This window comes from Brassica napus, chromosome A10 (assembly GCF_020379485.1).
Source record: "Brassica napus cultivar Da-Ae chromosome A10, Da-Ae, whole genome shotgun sequence".
NCBI classification, from domain to species: domain Eukaryota; kingdom Viridiplantae; phylum Streptophyta; class Magnoliopsida; order Brassicales; family Brassicaceae; genus Brassica; species Brassica napus.
The window spans coordinates 7759338-7772188 of NC_063443.1; the positions used below are offsets into that span (position 1 = coordinate 7759338).

The 12851-nt window shown below is 32.4% G+C and overlaps 1 protein-coding gene and 2 long non-coding RNA genes across 3 annotated transcripts; 2 read left to right on the top strand and 1 right to left on the bottom strand.

The window, feature by feature from the left end:
• Positions 1-4435, top strand: LOC106454422. Its single transcript, XR_001289952.3, has 3 exons — positions 1-3011; positions 3117-3241; positions 3396-4435. It is a non-coding gene; the product is annotated as an uncharacterized LOC106454422 (long non-coding RNA).
• A 3646-nt stretch (positions 4436-8081) lies between these two features.
• LOC106395863 (protein 108) lies at positions 8082-8755 on the top strand. The gene is made up of 2 exons (XM_013836199.3): positions 8082-8467; positions 8564-8755. Exon 1 carries the CDS (start codon positions 8157-8159, stop codon positions 8442-8444), a length of 288 nt encoding a protein of 95 aa, XP_013691653.1. The 5' UTR covers positions 8082-8156; the 3' UTR covers positions 8445-8467; positions 8564-8755.
• Positions 8756-9988: 1233 nt separating this feature from the next.
• LOC125579131 lies at positions 9989-12851 on the bottom strand. Its single transcript, XR_007317114.1, has 2 exons — positions 10855-12851; positions 9989-10769 (listed from the first exon to the last, which is right to left on the bottom strand). It is a non-coding gene; the product is annotated as an uncharacterized LOC125579131 (long non-coding RNA).

Here is a 12851-nt window from a genome sequence, read left to right on the forward strand (position 1 = left end):
TACAATACAATTCTAATTAATGATAATATAAAATCTGTTACTTCTAAAACTATACACTATTTATTCCATTTTTTGAATGAAAGTATCTTCGTAAACACACAAAATATTTTGTGACGTTGCAATTATACATACACACAATATCTGCCTCTTCATACTGACGTTACTGTATTCTCTCTCGTGAGGTACGGACCGAGAGAGAACACATGGTGCGGACCGATCATGTTCTTATGCCCGTACAGGGTACGGACCGGTCATCTAATTTTAAATATATATAGAAGGTTACCGCAAAACATTTGAACCACATGGTCCTAATTTTCTCTGGTATCAGGGTCCAACTCGGATGTCTAGAGCCTAGGGGTTTGGTCTGAGAAATCCTTTCTATCATCAATCACTTTCATATTTATGGTAAGACGGAATAGTCTTTGATCATGTCGGAAATGCTTTGTGACACACGACCATTAAGTCCAAACCTAAAAAATAATATTAACTTGTTAGAGAAGTTAATATTCTAAATCTAATAATATAAATCATAAAAGTCATAACTAATAAAAGTTATGATCAAGGTCAACATTGGTCACGACGAAATCAATGGCAAAAATATTCTGAAAAAAATACCTCAAATAAATATGAACCGCAAATGTCGAGGAAACTACACCACATAAGCCGGGCCTATTTAAATAAGATGTGAGAACAAAATTTTCGTATATTTCATCACCAAAAATCCTATTTATGCAAAAATATAGTTTCCGTCAAAACCGTAAAAACACACATTTTTGCCAAAACCATAAAACACATCTTTGGCCGAAACTGTAAAAATACACTTTTCGGCCAAAACCGTAAAAATACTCTTTGCTATCAAAACAGAAAAAAAACACACATTTTATATCAAAACCGTAAAACATACTTTTCAACTAAAATTGTAAAATGCACTTTTAAAGCCAAAAGCGTAAATATGCATTTTCCCTTAAAAACCGTAAAATGCACTTTTTAGCCAAAACTTTTAAAACACACTTTCCATCAAAGCTGAAAACGCACTTTCCCATCAAAACAAAAAAAAAAATGCACTTTTCCGCCAAAATTGCAAAAATGCACTTTCCTGTCAAAACCATAAAACGGACTTTTCCGCCAAAACAGTAAAACACACTTTTCCGCCAAAACTGCGAAAAACACATTTTTCTACTAAAATCGTAAAACACACTTTTCGGTTAAAACCCGTAAAAAAAAATACTTTTCTGCCAAATCCGTAAAAAAAAACTTTCCATAAAAGATATCAACTTGAAAGTGTTGGGAAATTGATTGCATCTTCAGTTTCTCTCTGTGTTTATCCTGATTGTAGGCTTCATGGATCCGTAAAAGATCGCTCTTGAAGTCCATAATTTATTTTGGTGCATGCCACTTTTTGTTGGGCTGAAATCCACTTCTAAAGACCGATACTTGCAGATAGACATGCTGGAAGCATTCCATTTTGTAAACTCCATAACTCCTGTCCGTGAATCTTTTTTGGTAATTTCAAGTCGCGGTGATGCACTGATTAGTTGCTTGCTCTGAAAATTGGTTTCTTGGCAAAATCTTTCCGGTTGTCCAGATATTCTCCTTAGACTGAACCTCTCTCACTAGTATCACCTAAATGGTTGGGGTTGTCAGTTTTTTTAGACTCTGGCCGAGCCACAAATTTGAGGACCACAAAACTATGATGACCGCAAGGGGAGGATGTCGGATGAGCCAAAGGACCAGGAGCAGATAATCACATAGGGATTCGTGCGGTAAAAAGTGGGGGATTAGCCAAATCAATGAGCCGCATGTGATTAGGTCCTAAAGGTCTAGGCTGATTGATGCATGCTAGGTGATATTAAATTATGACTTGTTCTTACTATGTTTCTTGGTTTGAGATGAGTTTGTAAGTTTTTGAATCCGTCCTCTCTGAGTAATTACTCCCTTCTATTTTTTTGCAGGTTTGTTCGAGAAGTTGTAGAAGTATAATTACTGATGTGGTGTTACATCTTTGGAAAACCTAGACCGGGAGAACATATGTCACAATATTAGCATATATATATTTGGGTAATTCTCTCAGATGACAATAACATAGGTTTGTTCACTAAAAGAGCCAACAATGAGAAAAGTGACCAAATGAAGTTTCATTAAAGAAAAAAAAATTTTCTAACCTTATTTTATCGACATTTAAATAATAATAAAAATTAAAAAATATTTTTATTATTTTTGAATACTATGTTTTTGAATTTGAACTTTTTCAAAAAAAATTCAAATATGTTTTTCAAATTTTTATTTTAAAATCCAATCTTTTCTGTTAAAACTATTTTTTAAATTTTTAGTATTATTATTATTTTTTTAATAATCTTAAATCCTACCTTCCCCTAAAACCTCACCCCCTCAATCTAAACCACAAATTTAGATTAGTTAGTCATATGGATATAATTGTTTATTTACTTCCTTAACAAAACATTTTGATCATTTATATTCGTGGTTAAAACAAAATTTGTGGTTATCGAATTTCTCTATATATTTATTCTATGTACGAGCATCATCTTTATATATAAAAGAAGCTTTGTTTCTCTCCCAGATATGCCAACAAGGATGCCAGCACAACAATTCATGAGCTCCTGTTGTGACACGTATGAAACTCATCGTTTCATTTAACTGAATCATGATGGGCTTTAATCTGTTCCGGTGGGTTTCATTATTCAGACAGAACTGACCAGCCCGATAGAGAGATACCAGTTCCTTCGTGAAGCCATCTTCGAAAACTAGGGTTTCATCTTCTTCTAACAATGGAGATTCAGCATGTCTTTATTGACGAAGCGGCGTGAAGAGAATCTTTGTGTGGAGTCGTTAGCGTCGAATCGTCTTCCGTTCATCCCCTCTAAGACGTTACGAGATCTCTTAATTAATGGTCTTTAAGGAACATCTTAACTCCATCGATGCATATCAAGCACGACGATCCATTCCATGATAATTATCACAGTTCTAGGCGGTGATTGTCCATTTATAAAAAAGTAATCCTGCATCCCTTTCTCATCATCCTCACTTTTGGTGATAAACCAAAGAACTTATTTGTAGAATTATGGCTAACACATTTGTTCTTCTTGGTGATTTGAAAGCCGGTCTCTATTTTTCCACCATCTTAGTGCGGCTGCTGAGATTCTGGTGGTGCGGCTGGGAACCTAGGAACTCCAGACGCGGTGGGGAATTGATGGGTGCGGACATGTTTCTACTTGATGCTAAGGTTATTCCGATCTTAAAACTCATAATCATAATATTTTTGCAGTATTCCGGCGTTCACATTCATAAGTGTGAAACTCTATAATTTTGATTTTCATCGAGTCTCTTTGAATGATATATTACGGAACTGTTTGTTGATGCTCAATATTATTTCACAGTTTATAAGGTAACCGTCATGCCAGCCACATTGAATGTTCACCGCCACTTCAGGCAACGTCTGACGGCTGATTAAATGTTAACACTGAGAGGGTTTGATGTGGTTCCGTGCAATAAGAACTTCAGGCTGTCCGATTCTCTTCTGGCGATTTGGTTCAGAAGACAAGACACAACCTGTGAAGATCAGTCCATGTTCTCTTTTGCGTTACAATGCAGAAGAAGTTTCATAGGCAGAAGCAAGGAATAAATTCAAAACTATCTAGCCTGTGGCGAGAAAGGAACATCCGTTTGTTGGGTCACAAGCAAGAAGCATCGGCCTTATAATGTTCCCAGCAAAATTTGAAGCTGTTAACAGTAACGGGAAACAGGGAAGGCAAACCAAGCGCTTACGGTTACCAGCAGAACCTCTGATGAATGTTCAGACAAGAGTAACTCAGGGCTAGCTCCTCTTCAGCTAGACGCAATAGCAGCTTAGAATCACACGACATTCACCCTTTTATAGAGTGTTGTCTGAAGCATCAGGGTCGTGCAGCTCAATGGGTTTTCTTCAGCGGTTGGTTTGATGGGTCTGAAGAGAGGACAGCACCGATAACAATTCATGATGATGATGATGCCATTGTCAAGGTCTACAAGTGATAGCTACGATGCTTCTGGTGGAGAAGACTGTAATCAGTTTACTTATAGAAACATCCGCAAATCAAGATACGAAGTACAATGATAATCACAGAATTCTTGAGGCATTCTTTGATATATGGCTGGTCGTCTCATGCAAATGGATTGGTCAAGAAAAGTCTTTAACATTCACAGAAATAATATTTATGGAACTCTTGCAGTGTTTGCAAGGAACGAGAAGCATCTGTTGGGAAAAAACAGGGGAAGCCTTTTGTGTATTCCTAAGATTTTTATTGTTCAAATGCTTCTTTTGTTGGTGTCCGTTGTTGGCCACCATCTGAAATGTTCTATCTCTTGACGTAACGATGTTATTTGTTTTGTTGCGTAGAGACCTTTAATCTTTTGGTGTTATGAAATCCTTTTATTATTTGCCAGAAATCTCTTAGTTTATTACAACTGAACATAAAGAAAGTAATGTACTCAGTCGGTCAGTCCTAATGGAAGCCATTATATAATTAATAACAAAATTGAGTCAACTTCGAGGACTTCATAGAGGCTGTGGAAGCAAACATCAATTTCATGATACTAAGAAGATACATAATAAGGAAAAAATCTATCAAGTATCAAACTGAGTAGTTGCAGAAGGTATAAAATTTGGAAGAAATTTATCAAATATTAAACTGAGTGATTGCAGAAGGTACAAAATTTGGAAGATATTTATCAAAAACCAAACTGAGTGATTGCTTTGAGGAATCCGAATCACAAAAACCATTAAAAATTTTCCACAATGATGAAAGCTTTGAGAGCATTATTGCTATTCACTTAAGGTCCAAACTCTGAGATAGTTTGACCTTAAAATTTTAAATCTTTCTTGGTGAGAATATTAGTTAGGAATTAAAACTCATTCACAATATGACCCTTACGAAAAAGAGAATTAAAATCTTCTCACAGAAAAAAATGTAAATACTTTCCATATTAGATTGATTTTTTCAGTGAACTAATACAAGAATACTTCACTTCTTCCGGAAAATTTAGTTTTGGAGCAGCATTCAAGGCTGATACAGTTAGATTGGATTTTTTTTTTGTTTATAGCATTCCAGAGTAATCCAGTTAGGTTTGTATAAAATAGAATTTAATGAAAAAAGCCTCTACAATTAAAATTAATTTATGAATACAAATCTTTGTTTCACATGTCATGTAAGAATGACTTTAATAGTCTTTGATTATCTTTTAATAATCTTTATCGTCGATGTAAGAGTTATTTTAATAATCTTTAAAACTGTCCGAATGGACTAGGGAGAGACGATGCTGATGATGACGACAATCCAGATGGTATTCCAGTTCCTGTTCAGGTTGAAACTGGAGAGGGCAGCAGTGATGCAGTTAAGGATGCTGATGAGAAGGCAGATGATCATGCGCCTAAGAAGAGGATCCACTCATCTACCAATGCGGCTAAGATAGTGCATGTTTGAAACGAAATTCCAGTAGTTATGGTTTCATATGCTGGGTCTAAATAATGTTTATTATTACTCTGCAGTTAATCTTTGATTATCTTTGTTTCAGTTTCGTTATCTTTTGGTTACGAGTTATTTGACAGTTGGTTTCATTATAATAAAAAAACTATTTCTATTTGTTTCAACTCATATATAGTATTTAGGTTTTTGCTGTATACGTAGATGAATTCTGTACATTCAGTAAATTTTGAGAGGAAAATAATCATTATAATTATGATCATATTAGATTGAGCAATGATAAAGTAATTCCATCCACTTTGTCATTAAGATTCGTGGTTCTATGATTTTTTGTGGTGTGGTGAAAGAGTGTACTATTAAAATGTTTGGTAGTTTCAAACTTTCCAAGATAATTACGTAATTACCTTCTGTAAAATTCCAACCGACCATCTTTGAGTTTGTTATACCTCTAAAATAATACTTTTAGCTATTTGTTTCAGTTTAATAAGAAATAAACTATGTAGAATAAATGAATTTTAAATACTAAATAGAAAATTGATATTAGATAAAGTTGAGTAAAGATCAAGTAACTCCAGACACTCTTTTTCTGAATTGTTGATAGTTTAGAATATTAACTGTTTAGAAATTATACAATATTCATGAATATTTGAGTATTGAACTTTGAATAATGCAACTGTATTATTCTGATTATTTTTATTAAAAGTGATCTTAATGAAATGGAGTAACAAAGTAAAACCTTAATAAGGAATATTTAAAGAACACAAATATAATTATTTTTACACATGTCAACCAAAAAAAAATTAAGACGGAGATATTAATTTCAGTAGAGTAACAAATTCTATCTTATAAAATTATTTTGTGTACATTAGTTGTGTTTATTTTGTGTACATTAGTTTTGTGTACATTAGTTGTGTTACATGAGTTTTAATGTTATTTTTAGAGTAGAAAATTTATTTCATAATTTGAATAATTTATAAGATAAAATATATTAGCGGATTTATGTTCATAAAAATAAATCTTCTTTGACAATAATTCTTCTATATAAATATATACATTGTAATGTGCACATTTTTAATAATGAATAATGATTACTATATAATATAAAACTATACATTTGAAACTAAAATAAATATTAAAAATATAATGCTATTTATCAAAGAACAGTGAAGGTTACTGTCGTTATAATTCAAAAAATAATAATTTATTATTATGATCCCACATTTTTTTCATTATTTGTTTGTTTATAATATTTTTTTATCTATAATAATTTTAGATACTTCATAAATTAATATAAACTAATTTTTATTATAACTTCCCGCCCGTAGGGCGGGCCGACCCTAGTTTTATATATCATACATTGAGGAATCACAAGCATGCATATTTTCAAAAGAGAAAAAGACTAAGATAACACCAAACCAAGTTTTGTTCCCAAAGTAGCACTTAAGGCTCAAAGTCACAAAAATAGGTTTCATTAAAGAGGTAAATATACACTTATACCCTTAGGTTAATTAATTCAAACTTTAAGGTTTAGAGTTAAGGGGGTGGGGTTTTGGAATTAGGGTTTAAAATTTTATAAAAAATAAATACTAAAATAATAATAAAAATTTTAAAAACAGTTTCAAAAAGTATTTTTAAATTATAAAAAGAAAATTTCGAAAAAAAAATTTTCAAAAAAAAATTATACAAATTTCGAATCTGAAAACATATAATCTGAAACTATAAAAAAAATTCCTTTTTTTCTTTTTTTCATTTTTTTATTTTATTTTATTTATTTTTATTTATTTTTGTTTGTTTATTTAATTTTAAACCAAGGTTATTAGAGATATTTTACCCTTTAATCAATGTCATTTTTGTGACTTTCTCCTTCTAGTGCCATTTTTGAGACATAAACTTCAAAATGTGCTATTAAAAAGACTAGGATAGCACCAAACCAAGTTTTTGTTCCCAAAGTAGCACTCAGGACTCAAAGTCACAAAAATAGGTTTCATTAAATAGGTAAATATACACTTATACCCCTTAGGTTAATTAATCCCAACCTTAAGGTTTAGAGTTAAGGGGGTGGGTTTTGGAATTAGGGTTTAAAATTTTATAAAAATTAAATACTAAAATAAAAATAAAAATTTTAAAAACATTTTCAAAAAGTATTTTTAAATTATAAAAAGAAAATTTCGAAAAAAAAATTTCAAAAAAAAAATTATAAAAATTTCGAATCTGAAAACATATAATCTGAAACTATAAAAAAATTTCTTTTTTTTTTCATTTTTTTATTTTTATTTTATTTATTTATTTTTATTTATTTTTGTTTGTTTATTTAATTTTAAACCAAAGTTATTAGAGATATTTTACCCTTTAGTGAATATCATTTTTGTGACTTTCTCCTTCTAGTGTCATTTTTGAGACATAAACTTCAAAATGTGCTATTATTGACAATTGCCCTTTTCTAAATTCCCCGCGCGCGCACAGACAGGCACACGCAAAAAGTTCAGCTTAACGTGATCCCTCTAGTTAGGTAGCTCACGAATACTGTTCCTAAACCCCTTTGCCATATACCGTTCGAACCGTCCTCGACTCTATATAAACATATGTAAACCCCTAGAATCCTAAATATATCTAACAAACAATAGTCACACTTCCAAAATCATATATTTTTAGAATACATAAAAGATAAAGAAGAAGAAGATGGTATCAATTTCCAGCTCTTCCAAATCTTCTACAATCATGAAGGTGGTTGTGATGGTGGCTGTGGTCTTGGTGGCGACGGTGGTGGATGGACAGAGCTGCAATACGCACTTGAGTGGACTGAACGTGTGTGGTGAGTTTGTAGTTCCAGGAGCAGACACGACGAACCCGAGTGCCGAGTGTTGCAATGCTCTTGAGGCAGTGCCGAGCGACTGCATTTGCAACACATTTCGCATTGCCTCTAGGCTTCCCACTCGCTGCAACATCCCTACGCTTTCATGCAACTGATGATATGGCGTTGTTATATCTATGTAAGAGCATAAAATAACGTTAATTGCTTAATACATGAGTAGTAATGTATCTAACCACCTTGTACTAAGCTCTCAATTGTATTTTTCTAATAACAGGAGAAGCAGGGAGGGAGATCAACGACAATATAATATTTATGAATAAAAAACTCGGAAGTTTTATTGTTTCGTTCTGTCAGTTGCTGTAAAACCAAGGGGGTTTGGAATAAAAAGTGAATAACCTTGAAAGGAAATTATAAATTGTTGAATGGGTTGTTAAATAAACTCTTCAGTCAGTTTGGCCTTTTAGTCGATGAGGTCCCTAATCAATAAAATAACGACGACAACAATATAAATATTATTATTTACAAAAAAAAACAATATCAATATTATTAAAATGGAATCATCCATATCTTTTATCTTTACTATACCCTTAAATATTATTTCTTTTTACTATTGAACCTACTTTTAAATATATTTATTTAGTTATACTAGGGATTTTTTCGGGCTATGCCCGGAGTATTCGTATAGTTTAAAGTTAACTTAAAAAGGTTTATATTTATGAACATAAGCCGTGTATATATATTACAATCGACTATAACATTAAATTCGTAAAAAATAAAATTTGTTTGTATGTACGTATTCATTGTCTTGTATATAACAATTTAAAATCATATATATAGGATAATAAGTAAGATGAGTAAAAACTAACAAAATATGGTTATCATTTAAATACATTTTGTGATTTAATTTTTTTGTATAAAACAATTGTAATATTTACAACTGATTTAAACTTTGTTTTCACTATAGAATCATTGAGTTCTAATACCAAATTGAACAGTTCTTAACATAAATAAAATTGAATCAAAAAAATTGATCCAAACGTAAAATAATATCATTGTCCAAACCAGACCAAACTAAAGAACAAATTTTTTAAACGAACCATTACCAAAACTTGATATTTAAATCATATTAAACCAACAATGACTCTAAATTAAGAATCTCGGCCTTTTCTAAAAGACCTTAGTCTTTTTTTAAGTTGGTTTGTAGTTTTAATGATTCTTTGTTATAATAACTCCAGTGACTGGATTAAGATGTGATTTTGGAGCTGACTGGGATTAAGAGATCTAAGGACGTTGCAGGCAAAAAAAACTGAGACATACCCTTGCTTGCAGTCTCCGTACAGAGAATATTGTTCAAGAAGGGAAGCCATGAAACAAAGCATATTACGGAGATCATATTTAATTGTTTAGCTAAGAAAACTAAATAATAAAAATGGTGGTTAATTCTTTTGTACAATTTATGGTTCTAATTGGTAATTATGTTGAAGGAAAAAAATTACCGCAGATTCTTTGTTTCTCGTAATTTATACCAGTTATAGGTTAAATTTTTGGACAGGCTATTAACAGATGGTACTACTATTTTCCTTTAAATTCTTCATGGAACCGAAATAAGAAAGAGTACTCAATAAGAAAAACATAAATTAAGAAAAAGTACATATATTTTATAATTGCATTACTGTAAAAAGAGTTAAGCATAATTAAAGATTAAGAATAATAGTTAAAACTTTATTAGATTAGAGTGTATACAATCTTTCTCGTTCCTTTCAAGTTTTATTTTGGTAGTAGTTGAAAATTATAGTTATAGAGATGTCCGTCAGAAAATTTTAAGACTGCATATACTTGTATGAACTTATAATCTTTCATGTGACAATGATTTGACCAGGGAATCACTTCTTCTCACTGCGCCTGGCTTCTTTCTTCTTCTTCCTGCCAGCTCCAACATCTTTCGTTTTCTCTCTTCTCTGCCGTCAACAACTTCTTTCTTCTTCTAGCCACCCTCTGTTTTCTTCTCTCCAACTTCCCTTCCTTCTTTGTCTCTTTCTCCTGCAGCCGAGACTTCTTTCTTTAAGGCGGGAGGGGTGGCACAGTCTTTGACCAGAAGAAGAGATTGATGGTTCATTAAGTTTTTGGCCAGTAAAAGCACAAGCTCTTTAACATCCATTGTTCCTTTGACAGTACCATGTCTTTGGCTGCATCAATAGCCACCGTTTCAACCCCTAGCTCAAATATGTAATATATATTTATTAGCATTAGAAGTTACTTTTAGCTTTAACTTGGATTAGAATAATGTTAAATAGTGATGCTTCCTTTCTTGAGCACAATTCCTCTACATATTCAGACAGAGAGACTCACTCATCAACACCACTGTCCAAACTAAAATTAAGCAGATAAGGAAGCCAATTAATATAGAGCTCTTACATTTTCTGACGGACGATTCCTTCTGCATGAAAAGGATCCAGCAAAAGGCTTTTTCCTTCCATTTTCTATGGTCAATAGAAACAGAACAATAAAAAAAAAATTATCTTGAAGTTTAAACGGGGAACTTGAAGAAGTAGTATAAGTGAGTACCAGATGTTGGGGTTGTCAAAGAGGATTGTTAACTTTTGCTTGTCCAGGCTAATAGTTTTAGATTGTCCTCCAGTCACTCATGAGGGAGTGAGGAAAGTTTCCACCTTGTGATGCTCATAAATAACTCACTGTGGAGACATAACGTGTAATCTAAGGCATATATCTTGGAAGAGAAGAACTAAACACAGATTTCAAGTCAGAGAAATGCTTGATCACAACTTTGGAGCATAGAAAAGGAAAAGAATCAGACCTTACATGGAGATAGATCCTTGTTCTATTGGCAATAGAAGTTTCATATTGTAAGAAGAACATTATTTTCTTGTTTGAGTTGTTCTCGCTAGCCATAGTTTCATGGTTGGCTCTCTTCACACGAAGTCTCGTAAACCTGTTCACAGCCTTATCCTTTCTACAAACATAGAGAAGTATAAAACATTAATGATTGATCCTACAATCATGACTTGAAGCACCATTAGAGCCGGTATTCTACCTGCTGAATCCACCTTTGTATCTCAGTCCATTTATTCCCAAACACTCGTTGTGCTTAAAAATCACACATAAGTTCAAATGTCACATATAAACCCAAACACCAAATCTGGAATCTTATCCATGTAAGATAAAGTTTGTAAGTGAATTATATACCTCGCACACAAAAGCATAGTTCTTCAGAAGACCAATCACTTGAAATCTGAAACAGTTCTAGCACAACACATAAATCTTTTACCTACAGGAAACAGATTGACCAACCTTCTTCACAATCTCTCCATCAACGGGAACTGAGTTTTTTTACAGGAGATTCTCGATGGATCGACAAAGGTGAGAGACGTCACAAGGTAAGAACCTAGATGATGATGATTCAGCGGTGAAGGAACTTCGACCGTGACTGAGCTTTTACCGGAGGAATTGCATTTTTTATTTGACGGTCGCGGAGTAGAAGTAGAGATCGTGCAGATAGGTTTAGACTAAAGTGTCGATGGATGTAACTTCTTTAGAGTAGGTTTTGATTTTGGGTGGATTTAGGTTTGTACATAGAGATTTATATAGGAGAAGGATCAAGGGAAAGTGGATAGAACATTGAAGAATGGTTGATAAAGTTTGGCAAAGCAAACAAATCTATACATCGGAAAAGATGAAGTGGAAAAGTTGGAGGAGAAACTCAAGCGTGAAACGATAAAAGTTTATCCCTATGTTCTCTACCTGGGCTGGGATGGGCCAGAGTGATAATTTTCACATTTTCATAAAACCCATACGAAAAGAAAAAGGGCCGACACTCGCTTTTGGACATTGCGTGTCTGACGTGGCGAAAAGCTCTTCTCCAATTGGCCGATTTTTTAATCTGATGTGGACACACTCTCTACTCCTCATATAACCCTTTTAGTATAGTATAGATAACAGTAACTACTTTTGTACGCTGAATACATATTGAGTAACTTCATTTTAGTTCCAAAATAATGAGGACCTACTTTTTTTTAGCTAAAAACTGTCGACTAAAATTTTATCCTTAGCGCACATCTATCTATCTATCTATATATATAAAGTACAGTTTGCTCTCTCCTAGAATTCACGTAGATAAGTCCTTTCATATCGTAGTGACACGTGTCCATTAAGACAAATTGTATCTCTATTATTAAAAGATAAGTACCAATATAAATTGCCCCTTAGTTTTCAAAGTTATTTACATTTGAATGCCACTGAAGTAATAAATTTAACTACCTTTTAGTATTCTTGTCTTTTATAGTTTAATTAATGCATTTTCCTAAAATAAAGTATAACAAATTATGTTTATTTATTTAAAAAATGCTTCCTATAATCTAGGTAAACAATAAATTATACTTAATCAATGTCAAAAATGTAACAAGATTTTGTTATTACGGGGTGGTTATTTTTTATTTTGGTATATTAACTACGTCTAAAAAACATAAAAGTGTTATCAAAATACATAATATAAACCACAAAATTTTAAATAATATATGGAATTATTTAATTGTATAAATAAAATA

Excerpts from the sequence above, each read along its gene's own strand:
- LOC106395863 (XM_013836199.3), top strand. The coding sequence starts at position 8,157 with ATGGTATCAATTTCCAGCTCTTCCAAATCTTCTACAATCATGAAGGTG.